Source organism: Vipera berus (assembly GCF_964194415.1).
Source record: "Vipera berus genome assembly, chromosome: 4".
Lineage (NCBI taxonomy): Eukaryota > Metazoa > Chordata > Lepidosauria > Squamata > Viperidae > Vipera > Vipera berus.
Window position 1 is genome coordinate 63,657,825 of NC_138206.1, and position 15,465 is coordinate 63,673,289.

At 36.4% G+C, this 15,465-nt stretch overlaps 1 protein-coding gene across 7 annotated transcripts in view; it reads left to right on the forward strand.

Annotated features, from left to right (window-relative positions):
* DMD (dystrophin) overlaps nucleotides 1-15,465 on the forward strand; it is a 931,439-nt gene that overhangs the window by 589,749 nt on the left and 326,225 nt on the right. For all 7 annotated transcript variants that reach the window (XR_014026476.1, XM_081327957.1, XM_081327955.1 and 4 more), the window contains 2 exons: nucleotides 10,048-10,195; nucleotides 12,324-12,473. Coding sequence is in view for 6 of the 7 variants with exons in the window: in XM_081327957.1 (XP_081184083.1) it covers nucleotides 10,048-10,195; nucleotides 12,324-12,473 (298 nt within the window). In the remaining variant the exon portion in view is untranslated. The remainder of the gene's footprint in view (nucleotides 1-10,047; nucleotides 10,196-12,323; nucleotides 12,474-15,465) is intronic.

The window sequence follows — 15,465 nt, forward strand, 5'->3', positions numbered from 1 at the left end:
ATAGATGAGACCAACTAAAACAGAACTCCGAGACTTGAGTTTTCCTCTAAGAACATGTTTATTGGCTGCAAAGTATTGGCATGGTCAAAAGGTTGTTTTATATATATGATAACTGCTGTAGGATTATTATATGCACAAAAATGGAAAGACACTGAAATTCCCACAATGGAGGAAAGGTTGGTTAAAATGACAGCATTAGCAGAGCTAACAAATTGACTTAGAAAAGGGCCTTTATTGCTGTGATTAGAAACCCTTATGGAGTTTTTTTCTGGATTTTTCTGGATTTTATTATTAGAAAGTGTAGACTATAGAAATAATGAAATTATGTTGTATCATTAGACAGAGAGGATGAAATATAAGTGTACTCAATGTGCTTACTTCTGTTAAGAAGACCAGAAACTGTTTATAACTTTCCTTCTTCTCCTCTCCCCTTCCATTCCTCCTCCCCCTTCCCATCCTTTTCCTCATTCCCCTCCCTTTCCACCTCTCCTTTTTTCTCTTTTCTAATTATGTTGTATCATTAGAGGATGAAATACAAGTGGGCTTGGCATGTCAAAATACCTAACTTGATTCTGCTGATGTGTCACCTTCCAAACAAAAGAGAAACAATTTTTACATATTCATTTATTTATTTTTTAAAAAATAAAGTACAGTCTGATCACGTGATCCCCAGCACCCGCTGATCACCTTCAGACAATGTTCTCTTTCTGTTGACAGTCTCTGTGGCCTACTTAAGGAATTTCAATGCCTCATGAAGCTTTTGTTCTTGAAGTGGCTTCAGAGAATAGTCTTTTACACCCTCTGCAACTTTCTAAAGCTACAAAAAAGCATGCCCCATTGTCACATGATTTTTGAAGGGTTCAGATGCCAAATGAGGGCACAGCTCTCTTGTGCAACTTCCAGAGGGTCTGGAGGCCACATGACAACACACCCATTCTCACACGGCCTTCATAGCATCTGAAAATCGTAGAAGAAGGGGTGTGCTTTCGAGAATAGTTATTGTCAGTTGTTGGTGAACAATAGGTGTCATGAGGCTTTTTTCACGAGGCAACTGGACTTTCTTGCTTTTCTTTGAAGATGTTTCGCTTCCCATCCAAGAAGCTTCTTCAGCTATGACTGGATGGTGGGAAATGGCAGCATTTATACTCCTTGCAGACAGTTGGTCATTTGCATTCTTTTAGTGACTCGCTGAAGCCCCTGGACGCTTATCTGTGTCGTCAGAGTCACTGAGTAGTGCAAATGTGTGTGGAGCCTTCTTGGAACTGTTGAAAGGACTGTGTTATAGACTGGAGATAGATGATGTTGTATCCTTCCACCTCTGTTGAGAAACAACCATTCAGTTTTGACATAGATGGCCTCTTTGAACAATCTTTCAAACCAGTGGTCCTCTCTGTCTAGAATGTGGACTTTGCTGTCTTCAGAAGGGTGGCCTTTGTCTTTTAAATGCAGAGGGACCGCTGCATCTTGTTCTGATGAGTTTGTTCTCCTGTGTTGTGCCATGCATTTATGAAATAGTTGTTTTGTTTCCCCAATGTACAGATCTGCACATGGCTCACTGCACTATACTGCATATACCACATTGTTCAGTTTGTGTCTGGGTATTTTATCCTTGAGGTGGACAATACACTGCCTTAGTGTATTCTTGGGTTTGAAGTGTGCAAATAATGAAATTGTCTCATAGTTTAAGCAAGAACAAGACTTGCCTTTGGTAACTTCAACTCACTTTACTCTTGATGTTGTCTAACTATTCCTTATCCTCAAAACACTGAAGCTAGATCTACATCTTCTTTCAGTTGTAGAGAGCTTTTTTATTTTTAAGTACACAAACATTATTAAAATCTGACTATTTAATGTACATAACTGTTCTTCTTTGCACTTACTTTTAAATTATATGTCAATTCTTCACCAGGCTCTCTTTATTATTCCATTTACTAAAAATATTAGAAGTATTTATAATGCAAGCAGATTCTCATCCAATATTTCAAACAGACCACAGCTTTCTTTTTTTTGGTCCAGTAAATGCATTTAAATTACTCTTGTAATAAAATATTCAGCACTTAATTGCAGATGGAGAGTTTTAAATGGACCATTTATAACTGTTACTACCACATACTGAAATAAATCCTAGCAATCGTTATACTTGTAAGTAAACAAAGAAATAACAGTTGAGATATTGAAGGCCTGAATAAAGCATTTTTAAACATTGCTATTAAGATAGGAATCCTTTTTTTTTTAAAAAAAGGATTACTTTAATGTTCCAATAAAAGAGAATATCTGTAGATCAGGGTTGAACTATAGAGTTCTCAAGGGTTTCTGAGCTTGGTTGTTTGCTTGCAGATGTTTCATTACTCAACTAGGCAACATCATCAGTTCAAGTATAGGTTGGCATCCTGTTTATTTTCTGTAGCTTGATTTTGGCATGGGGGAGATGATTTCTTCCTTGGTAGTTCTTTGATTATTGTTTTCTGTCTGATTGTATGACTAGTGTTGATTCCTGCTTATCTGTCGATTGCTGGAGAATTGTGTTCTAGTCTTTTTGTTTCCTTCCTAGTTTTTTTTTTTTTTAAATTGTCTCTTTCAAATGGCATGGAAATATAATCTATCTCTATATGTCAATGGATGTCTGATTTGCCCAAATGTCAAGCTTCCAGGACATCACTGGCATTTTGGGATTTGGTTTGGTCTAAGATGACAACAGTTTCTGGTTGGAAAAGTGGTTGATTGTGTCCCGGTGTTCTGAATTTAAGAAGGTCTCACCATGTCTTTAGATTTGTATTTTTGGATGTGCTTGACTAGTTTTCTGCCTACTGTATCTGTTTTCCATACTGGCTCTTGTAGTCCTTGCACTATTTATTGTAGGTGTTTCTTCTCAAGCAGTTGTCTTTTGGTTTGCTTAAGATGTTTTGGAGTTCGTTTGTGTACTACACTGATGACATGTGGTTGTAGCAATCTGTTTGTTGAAAGAAATGTACCAGGAAAGTATAAAAATGGAATCTGCTGTTTCATTTTCTTTTTTAGCAAAATAAGATGAAATTGCCAAGAATGATAGACTCATTGCAAGTTATTGCTAGATATTGCTGCATAGGTCTAAATACACAGCCCTTAAAATTCATTGGATACATAGAGCAAAAAACAGGAACAGCTTATGAAGCCTGGATAAATGTGTAGTTGTTTTAATTATTTGAAAGTGGTATTTTATACATGATCTGTCTTTTACAAACCACTTTTTCAAATATTTTCACACTTTTATTACTGTTATATAATGGAGCAACATTTGAGTGAGGGTGTCTTCGTCCTGTCTCCAACCTTCACTTTTTGGTGAAGGTTGTTGAGAGTGTGGTGGCGCATCAGCTTCCTCTGTTCCTGGAGGAAACTGATTATCTGGACCCATACCAATCGGGTTTCAGGCCCGGGTACAGCATGGAGACGGCATTGGTTGCACTGGTGAATGATCTCTGGCGGGCTCGGGACAGGGGTTGCTCCTCTGTCCTAGTTCTATTAGATCTGTCAGCGGCTTTTGATACCATCGACCATGGTATCCTATTGTGATGTCTCAGGGGGTTGGGAGTGGGAGGCACTGTCTTGCAGTGGTTCTCCTCCTATCTCCTGGGCCGCTTGCAATCGGTGTTGACGGGAGGGCAGAGGTCTGCCCCGAGGCATCTCGTTTGTGGAGTTCCTCAGGGGTCGGTTCTCTCTCCCCTCCTGTTCAACATCTATATTTATTTATTTATTTATTTATTTTAATTCCATTTATATCCCGCCCTTCTCCGAAGACTCAGGGCGGCTTACAAGCTTAGCCGCTGGGCGAGATCATTCATGGTTTCAGGGTGGGGTATCATCAGTACGTTGATGATACCCAACTTTTTTTCTCCACCCCGAACCAACCCAGTGATGCCCTCACCGTGATGTCCCATTGCCTGGAGGCGGTCCAGGTCTGGATGGGGAGAAACAGGCTTCATCTCAATCCTGCCAAGACTGAGTGGCTGTGCATACCGGCATCTCGGATTAACCAGTCCATTCCATTTTTAATGATGGGGGGTGAGGTGTTACCCCCCGTTGATAGGGCTCACAACTTGGGCATCCTCCTGGATTCGCGGCTCAGTTTTGAAGACCATATAGGAGCCGTGACCAGGGGGGCCTTTGCCCAGGTTCGCCTGGTACACCAGTTGCGGTCCTACCTGGACCAGGATGCCCTGCGCACAGTCACTCATGCACTCGTGACCTCCCGATTGGACTACTGCAATGCTCTCTACATGGGGCTGCCCTTGAGGACCACTCGGAGGCTTCAGCTGGTGCAGAATGCAGCCACGCGGGTTGTGATGGGAGTTTCCTGATACTCCCATGTAACACCTCTACTCCGCGAGCTGCATTGGCTTCCGGTTGCCCTCCGGGTGAGATTTAAGGTGCTGGTGATGACCTATAAAGCCCTAAATGGCTTGGGTCCGGGATATCTGAGGGAACACCTGCTGCCGGCATCAAGCTCCCTTCGTCCTGTGCGCTCCCACAGGGAGGGTCTTCTCAGGGTACCGCTGGTAAAATATTGCCGGCAGACAATACCCAGGGGGAGGGCCTTCTCTGTGGGTGCGCCGGCCCTGTGGAACCAGCTGCCTGTAGAGCTTAGGACTGCCCCTGACCTTCGCTCGTTCCGCCGGGACCTGAAGACCTGGCTCTTCGAGCTTTCTGGCCTGGACTGAGGGTATTAACCGGGATTTTAATTGTATTTTAATTGTAATTGGGGTTTTAGTTCAAGGTTAGTGTAATCATTTTAATTGTTTTTAATTTTTGTAATTTGTTTTATTGTTTTTAAAAAACCTTGTGAACCTCCCTGAGTCCTACGGGAGAAGGGCGGTATATAAGTCTAATAAAATCAAATCAAAATCAAATCAGAGTCACAAATGAATAAGAGAAAACAAAGACAGACAGGTAACATAAAAAAGAATGATATTCAAAATATGTTTTGGAAGTCTTCTAAGAATGGGCAGCTGGGCAAGAAAGTCAATGAGTTAGGTGTACAAGTAGTTTTTTCATCTGTACTGCCAAGGTCAACATCCAGTAAGAGAACAAAGGATTCTAGAAGTGAGTCACTGGCTAAAAGATTGGTGTCACCAAAAGAACTTTGGATTCCTGGGCCATGGTCTGCACTACCTCCATATTGGACTTTTGGCAAGGAATGGACTGCACCTCACAAAAACTGGGAAGAATGTTTTTTTTTGGAAAATGACTGACCCAACTTAACAGTAGGGCTTTAAACTAAAATTGAGGTGGAAGGGTGACAAACCTTTAGGATCTCCAGGATCTAATACCAAGCAAAAACCCATAGAAAACAAGTCAAATAATGAGGTAAGGAGGGATGGAAATAAAGACAAACTCAAACACCAAATAGGATACATAGGAAGCATTTCCAGAGCCAGACATAAAGATCTCAAATGCCTATATTCAAATGCCCAGAGTTTGGCAGTTATGAGCTAACGATGGCAGTTAGAACTGCCACAATTGCCATCATAAATCATCATGATCATTTGAGGTTGCACATAATTTAGCAATGGAGTTCTCAGTCCCAATTAGCATTATTAAGTGAGGACTACCTGTAGTAAATATGCAGCTTTTGGGGGACTATTTTAAAAAAGAAGAAACAATACAAGTTCTCATTGCATTTTTCTTCATGAGTTTATTTAAGTATAGGCAATTAATTAAACATTGATGTTTTTTTCTAGAAGTTATAATTCTAGAACAGGGGTCAGTAGAACTTAAATTATGTCAGTAGTTTTTATTTGGTCACTTCATTTGCCTTCTGGAACCATTTCTAATTCGGTTTAAAGAAATGTATTTTGTTCTTATACTTGTGGATTTTTCACCAGTCTCTTTTTAATCAGACTGATATTCAAAGCTTTGTTAGACAAAGCCAATGAGTACAATATGAGCATATTAATATCACATTAGTCCTTCAATTAACATTTACAAATACATGGCAAATTGGCCATTATTTGCATATTGCAAGGTGTTGTTTTATTTTCCACTGCTTTAACATTACCATCTCATGATTCTGGAGCTATATACACACATGTTTTGATCAGAAGCCCAGAGTCACATTTGGAAAGATGGGTGGCTACATCAATATGATTATTAAATAATATGTATCAATTTAAATTTGTATTTTATTGCTCAGAAATGCAACCATATTCAATATATAGAGAGGCATTACAGCATTACTATTTACGTTTCAAATATAGTCTTAAAATAATACTAGAATAATTGAAAAAGATGATTTTATATTAAAGTTTGTTGTGCAATATATGTATGTGTCATCTTTGTCTAAATTTTAATTAAGCTGTTTTATTCTAATTCAGTTTAAAAATAACAGTGAAGAAACAGTGCAGTAAAGTTGCCATATGCTAACAATTATTTGTCTAAGTAAATAAATACATAAATACTAATTCTGAAAATAATGGCTCGTATTGTTCAACATCATATTAATACTTCAGCAAATCACCAGAACATGAAAATAAATTGCTTGGATAAATTGTATCAAAATTATTATAAATGATTTATTTTAAATGATCTAATTAACATAATCTGTTTTTATTTTGCTCAATGAGCAGGAAATATATCAAATTATACCATGCTCAGAAAAAGAGTAGATTTCTTGTTTCAATACTCTGTAAAACAATTCTATCATCCTTTAATTAGAGATTAGAATATAGGTGGGAAATATTAAAGTCTTAACAGCTTTGTATAGCATATGTCCTATAGATTTCAAAGGAAATTCATTTAGGATTAATATTTTAAAAATGGATCCCTTCAGGCAAGGGATTAATCATTTCGTAATATTTTCATTTTAGACCTCTGGAAGTATACTGTTAGAAATTATTACAGTTAGAATGGCCTTATCAGGAAGTTGCTGGACTGGGTTCCTATATTTTATACAGGCATCTCAACCAGCATCTGTAAAGGTATCTAGGGAAAGTTGATGTGATGGCTATAAATTACCGGTATGCATTTACACTTACTGTTTTATTGCAATAATAAAAGTATCCAGGCTCTCATGTGAGGGAAAAAAAAACCCTAAGAAAATGTTTTAATAAAATCAACAGGTAATTATCAATACTTTGCCTCAACTGTTTGCTTGCTTGTTTGTTTGTTTCATTGGAAAGTATTGAAGTATATTTTAAGTCTGGTAATGTATTTCATTTGCATTCAGAAACATTAGAAGGTTTAAAAAATATTCATGGTTGAACATTTTGTGCTGTCAAATATTATACTAATTAAATACTGTAAATAGTACTTTAAGATTATTTCTACTGAGACTGGTATATTAGTATGGATCTTATATTTCACCCATTTGGATGGAACTTCTTATATGTCAGAGCTGTTCTTCTAGTGGAGAGAAGTCTATGACATTTTGATTTTCTTGATTTCAAAGGTGATGTCTCTTAAAGGAGACAATCCTCCATGTAAAATTTCATTTTCATTGTCATGCTTTTCTACATATTTATTCTTTCAAGACCATAAAAGATCCTTTATCAATCTAGTATTCCTTTACAGGGAATCATAAAAGTTTGGAAAGGGGCATTTGGGCCATCAAGTCCAATTCCCATTTAGTGAAGCACACTGAATTAAAAGATCCCAAACAGGAGGCTGCCTTGGCTCTGGTTGAACACATTCAGTAAAAAGGCTTTGGAGATTCTCAGTCATCCAAGTCATTGTTGTCCTAAAGGTACTCTTTCAAAGGCAACTAGCTTTCTCCTTGAAGACATTTCACTTTTCATCCAAGAAGCTTCTTCAAAGTCCAGTTTCCTTTGAAATAGTACCTTTGGGATTCAATAAAAAGGATTTCACCACCACTCTTACTACTAATAAGTTTTTTTCTACAACTGAATTTCCCATTCTATAGTTTGATTATTGTGTGTCATACATTTTGGAATAAGAGAAGTACTGACTTTCTTCCAAGTAACATTCTTTCAGGAATCCGAAGAATGTTGTCATCTTCATCATCATCACTTTCTCTCAGTTGTCTTTTCTTGAGCTTAAATTCTCTTCACAGGGTTTAATTTCTAGTCTCCTGATCATTGTTATTCTTCTCTGAATTTATTCAAAATTCCCTGAATGCTTCACTTCTAGTTTTGTGCCCAGAGGTGCACAAAATATTCAATGTATTGTCTCATCAAAGCAGAACCAAGTCAATGCAATCTAAAATTTATTTACTTTACTTATTTTTATTTATTTACTTATTTTTGCATCACACTACAAGCTCATATTCAGGTTGCATTCAGTTACTCTTTCATCATTTTCTTGCAAATGAAATTAGCAAGCCAAGAATTCTTATTTTTAGATATGTGCATGTCCCCTTTGTTTTTATACAGCAACTGTTGAACTTGGCACTTCTCTATATATTTCATTCTGTTTCTTTCAGCTCATTTCTAGAACATATCAAAGCTATCTATCAATCTTATTTCTCTTTTCTATTCCAGTAAAATTTGTAACATCTTTAACCCTTGTAAAAATTCCCTTCATTTTTTTAATTTAACTCATTAATGAACATATTGAAGAATAGAAAATCCCTAACTATCCTTAGATTTTCCCATTTGATATATGTCCCCAATTTAATTAGGGATCATTAATTTTTCAGGAAGACAAATCAGTAATTTCACAGAAGCATCATACTTAACAAAGTTTGTAATTTTAACTGGTTTGCAATGATTAAAATCACTATAATGCATCTTTGGAAAAAAAATATCCTTGCTTTTGGAAGCATCAACATTATCTCTTTGTTTGTCATAAATGCCACAAAATGTACTGCTTTTATTTCTTCACCAATATATTAATTCAGGCATTGTCTACAGCAGTGGTTCTCAACCTGTGGTCCGTGGACCCCTGGGGGGGTTCGTGATGTTACCCCAGGAGTTCCACAAATGCTAGAAGAAAGGTTATGAGTTAAGTCTTGGCGATCCGTTGCCATGTTCCATTGCCACAAAAGGTACTTAAAGGGGGGCCATGGTGAAGAAAAGGTTGAGAAGCACTGGTCTACAGCATTAACTTGGTTCGTTTGGATTTCTAAGCAGGAATTGATGTTTTAAGCATATAAATGCAAGTCCTCTTTTCTTATACTTTTGTTTCTTTGATTAGCACAGTAGGTTCCAAACATGGGAATCATTTTTTACCAGATTGCCATATTAAATAAGGATATTCATATTTTAAGATTTAAAACCCTAAGATTGCTTTAGAGAAGGCATGGCTTTACCACTTCCATTAACTTAAAGAAGGTGTGCTTTTTCCTAAGTTCACATAGTAGCTATGTAGTCCCAGAAAACTGGGTATTTAAAATAAAGAGGCATCAGAAGCACCAGTTTCAGAATAGCACAAATATACCACAGATTAACTCAAACATTTGTTGATGACTGACTACTATGCAATCTTCCCCAAAGACTCAACTTCTTTAGGATAGTACTGATAAATGCAGTGTGCTTGTCCATGACAATTCTGAATCACATATGGTTTCAGATCCATCTGCATATTTAAAATTTTTCATTCCATCCTTCAAAGATGTGTTATAGGGTAACTTCAGTTGTTAAAATTTCCCACAATAAAAATTTGAACTTGAACTTAGCAATGTATGCCATTTCTTATATCCTGCCTGTGTTTCATAGAGTTGATTGCACACAACCAGTCACTAAATACTATGTATAAAGCAATTCAATTTCAGATATTCTTGGAATTACTAACAGCAAAACTAGCACTGTCTCACAAAATATTACACAGAAGTGAATTAACTAACAAATAACAGCCATGGAAATCTTCAATCTCTTTTGAACTGGTTTGTTTTTATGTGTAGACAATTTAAAAAGCACTGAATTAATTGATGGATTATTTGAAAGAATGCCACTTAAATTTTGAACACTTTATTTGAATTAAGAAATATAAGTTGCTGGGCATCTATTAAAATATTTTGCAGCTATAGCTATGTTAGCCACTATCGTGAAATTAATACACATTTTAATATGAATATACAATCTATTTAGTCTTAATTATATTTTTCTTTTGTTACTACAGATTTGATGAGGAGCAGCATCTTCTGGCAGAATTACAGCATAACTTCAATAAATTTATTTTATGGTTAAACGAAGCCAGCAATGTTGTCACCATTCCAGTTGAGCCAGGAAATGAATATCAGTTAAAAGACACCCTTCAAAAAGTAAAGGTAATATAATAAGGAAACAGTTGTTTCCATTTTTTTCTTTTTTCTTTCCTTTCCCCTGTCCCCTGTGAAATTTAAACACTAAACATCTTGAGAAGCTTTCCCCAATATGATGAATTACTGATGTGTTAGATTATAAGGTAAAGGTAAAGGTTCCCCCGCACATGCATGCTAGTCGTTTCCGACTCTAGGGGCCGGTGCTCATCTCCGTTTCAAAGCCGAAGAGCCAGTGCTTGTCCGAGGACGTCTCCGTGGTCATGTGGCTGGCATGACTAGACGCCAAAGGCGCACGGAACGCTGTTACCTTCCCACCGCAGTGGTCCCTATTTTTCTACTTGCATTTTTACGTGCTTTCGAACTGCTAGGTTGGCAGAAGCTGGGACGAGTAACAGGTGCTCACTCTGCTACGCGGCACTCGGGATTCGACCCGCCAAACTGCCGACCTTCCGATCGACAAGCTCAGCGTCCTAACCCACTGAGCCACTGCGTCCCTTTTATTAGATTATAACTTACCTTTATAACATTTGTAAGGTTTTCAAATAGGAAAACTTCAGTAATATTTTTTGGAATCATGTGAAATATAGCAATAGCAATAGCACTCAGACTTTACAGGACTCTCTAAGCAGTTTACAGAGTCACATATTGCCCCCAATAATCTGGGTCCTCATTTTACCAACTTCAGAAGGATGGAAGTCCATCTTGAGCCAGTCAGGATCAAACACCTGCTATACTGCATTCTAACTACTGTGCCACCAGTTATTATGTGAGACAATGAAGTCTTGCTATTTGTGATAGATATGGATTGAATATATGGCATTAAGTTGTCATCAGATCCTAGCAACCAAAATATTTTTAGTATTTACTTTTTGAAAAAGAGTTTTGAAATGACAGGTGGTTTTTAGTCAAAGTACAGTTCTGAAAGAACTATTTTCTGCAGACAGTTTCAAAGAAAAATATTAGGCTGTGTTTAACATTACTGTTTTTGATTCAAACTCTAGGGAAATAAAATAAGAGAAAGACTCACTTGAGTTAAACCTAACTACTGGTGATTTCATGTATATACACAATCTTTGCTGTTCTGCTGTCATCTCTACTCATTAGGTGCATGGACAGCGAGGTCTTACATCCTCTGACTTTTCTAGCTACTCTGGTGTTGCCTGTGATTGAAAAGCCTTGTGTGGTTTCTGACTTGCCCATCCTGAGGCTGATATTCCACAGGTTCAGCTAGAGCAGTTTCTTCAGCATCAGATTCAGACTCTGAGCCCAGGCCATGACAATTATAATCTATATGAAAATTATAATCATATGTATGTATGTATGTATGTATGTATGTATTATGTTTATATACATTTAAATTGATTTTGTGATTGTTCATCACTCAGAGTCACTTTTTTGAGATGGGCAGCTATAGAAATTGAATCAAATAAATAAATAAATTTCTGACTTGCAATGCTTCTATCACTTCTAGAATGTCCATCCACAGCTTGTAGCTTCTGTAAAGTCCAAAAGATTACAGCAATACTACAATTTTCCCCCAGTGTCTCAGGTGAAAAAAAAATCCTGTCATTCCAAAGCATTTTTTAAAATAATTTTCAACCATGCACATTTCTACTATTTAACGTATCTAAATTCTGGAGCTCATTAGAAATTAGAGATCTCCTTTTTTGGCCCAGGCTTTTAAATATTCTGTCAAATTATTTTATTTCATAGAAGCTCTTACAATAGTTGGGAATATTTATTTTGAAGAAAAAAGAACCCTACATGCAGAAGTCGGATTATTCTTGAACCTGAAGCGTATGAACCTTGAATAAACGTTGTGGATATTTTATTTATTTATTTATTTTATTTTAATTCCATTTATATCCCGCCCTTCTCCGAAGACTCAGGGCGGCTTACAAGCTTAGCAGTAGCCTTCATTCTATGTATATGCCTGCTTATTAGGGCTTTCACACACACCCCCAAGCGGCATTATTACAAAGTCAGCTTAATTGCCCCCAACAATCTGGGTTTTTTTTTTGTTCTGAATAGAGCTCTTGAATCTATTTGCTTCAGCTGATAAATCAATAGAAGTGAAGATAAGGAACTTGAAAATTCTGCTACTCATTTTAAATGTTGCATTTCTCTTTTCCAGTTAAAAGTGGAAGAATTGCCTCCACACAAGGGAATACTGAACCAGTTAAATGAAGCTGGAGGAAAAGCACTCAGTACTGCATCACTGAGCCCTGAAGTAAAACATAAGCTTGACAGTAGACTCAAAGAGGCTAACCATCGCTGGATCAAGGTTAGACAGTAATAAAGTTGTACTTTGTATGTGTAATTGGGAACATGTGCTTACAACATGCTTCAGTCTCCTCCTCTGCCCTCAGCACACATGCTTAAATGTAATGATGTTGAGAAATCTTTTTTACAGACAAGCTCCCATTTCTTGGACAATATTGTTAAAGTGAGATAAAATTGGTCATGATGGAATTAGCCAGTGAATGAGGATCTATTGTCTTTGCCTGGATGCAGGAAATAATTTTCAAAATAATTTCCATCAATTGCCCTATTGTTTATTGTTGTAATTAAAGTTACAACTTTAAAATTAAAGATAGATTAACTTAGTGTCCTAAGCAATGTATAATAAAGTTTTGCTTTGCTTTTCAAGTCCTTAAGGATGAATACTCAGTTTTCTTATAGAGACCAGATACTTAATAATAGTTTTCTCTAGTAGTAAAGAAATAAAATGACTTTCTCAAGCTAAGTATAAAAAAGTTTACCTATGCACTCATAGGTAAACTTTTACATTCCTATTTTTTCTTAATCAAGATTTCTGATAACTTTATTTTCCTTGCTAGAAATTATTAAAATTATTATTATTAAATTAATTATTAAAATGTTTACATTAATAAAATATTTTTAAAGATCCCCCAAACTGTATACATTTATTTAATGACAATTGTAAATTAAAAATTGAATCTTTTTTCCATTTTAAAAATGTAAATTGGCATGTCCTATTACAATTAAACTCAAGTTTTCAAATTACCCATCTAAAAGACATCAATATTTCTTTGCAAGAAATGGCAAAAATATGTATAAGAATTTGAGAATATAAGTGCCATAGTGAGTGAGACCAGAGGTTTATTTCAGTATTTTCCAAACTTGTCAACTTCTATTTCCGTGGAGTTCTTATCAAATTATATTTCTCCAGTCAGCATGGCTATTGGTAAGAATTCCAGGAGTGGAAACCCATTTGTCTGGAAGCTGACAAGATTTAGAAACACTGGTTTACCTGGTATATTTTCTTTACTGTGGCCAACCAGATGCCTCTAGTGTGAGATTAAAGAAGACATGATTGCAATTGCAATTTTATTAATTGGTACTAAAGAGGTACATTTCCTCTGAAGTTTGTGTTATAGAGCTGTCATGTTTAGTAGTCTTGATAATATTTACTATGAAATTATATAACCAAGCTATAACATTCCTCATTCATCTACCTACAGTTGAAGGAATATGATTGTTCTTTTTCTAATATTGAAATGTGAACGGTCAACTAAAATTCAACTTGGAGATTTAAAAAGTATCTGCTTACATAAGAATCGTGCTTTGTGACTGTAGAAAATTTTGACTCTGAAATAAAATTTTGTCTCATATTTTCAGTATTTGTACACTATCACTTATTTTTTTAAAAAGCCTTTTTAAAGTGTAGAAATGCTTTATATATCAAAATAATATGTTTACCTTTGATTTCTATGCATGTTGCTTTGAGGGCTGGGAACAATATTTACAGCGCATACAACATGCATTGGCAATAGTTATTCAAAACATTAGTGTCTATATGAAACAGTCTGCATAAATCCCTGTTTGTAACACTTGGAAAAGTAATAATGAAAATCTGTACTCATATGTAGTTTGTTTGTTTTCATTTAAAGTAGACTACTTTGAGCAGTAAGTAAACTGAGGGAGGGGGGTAAATTAAACACTTTCCTCCCAGAGTATTGCCCAGGTAAAATCCCCTCAATATTAATTCCATAAGGATAGATGCAAGACTTAAGTCAGAATGTGTAGAGTTTCAGCTTTAGACAATAAAGGGCAATAGAGCTCTTACAAAATAGATTTTGTTCTACAGCAGTTATTAAAGGATCAAGTCAGTAGCCTTCAAATTGCAATTAACTTGATTAAAGTAATTTAGGCAGGCATAACCATTTTTAGTGGTGAAGCCTAGAAAAAAAAGCATACCTATAAAGAGCATAATTTTGTTCAGAAAAAAATAACACTTATAATTTTATAATTATAAAATAATGCACTTTTTAATGTCTTGCTTGTTTTGACTTTCCTTTTGCTTGTTTTCTATTTATTTTTTTACAGTTTTGTATTTTAATCTTTATTGAATAAAAGTTGGTAAATCCAGGGGGGGGGGAGAAAAATTCTGCTTGAGAAAATATTAATCATTCTGAGGATTGCCTAGTTCAGCTGCTATTACTATTTTTCCCCCATCAACCCAGAAAATGTAATGAATAACTTATCTGAAATTTGGTTGTATGCCATGGACATGCACCATATGCCAGGATATCTCAGGAGAAAAAGTGACTTCTGTTTAGGAAATGTTCTAATCAACTTGAAAACAAAAATCTTCCCACTTGCAGAATAGTAATTTTATGTACCACACTGTATTTGTCATTATATCTTACGCAGTTAGAGAGAATCCTATTTTGTCATGTTATATAACTGATCTTTCAGAATGTTTAAGTTGGAGTTCATTTGAATTTGAATTTTTGAATTTTGAATTTTATTGAATTTATATACCGCCCTTTTCCGTAGGACTCAGGGTGGTTTACAGGGTATATAAAACATCAATACAAAAATTAAGAGCAATTTAAAAAGATTAAACTAAATCCCTGAAAAAATATAAAACCCCAGTTAAAACCCCAATTAAAACTCAGCCTGGGCTGGAAAGCTCGAAGAGCCAGGTCTTCAGATCTCAGCGAAGTGATTGAAGGTCGGGGGCAGTCCTAAGCTCCACGGGCAGCTGGTTCCAAAGGGCAGGTGCCCCCACAGAGAAGGCCCTCCCCCTGGGTGTTATCCGCCGGCATTCTTTTACCGGCGGCACCCTGAGAAGGCCCTCCCTGTGGGAGCGCACAGGACGAAGGGAACTTGATGCCGGCAGCAGGTGTTCCCTCAGATATCCTGGACCCAAGCCATTTAGGGCTTTATAGGTCATCACCAGCACCTTGAATCTCACCCGGAGGGCAACCGGAAACCAATGCAGCTCACGGAGCAGAGGTGTTACATGG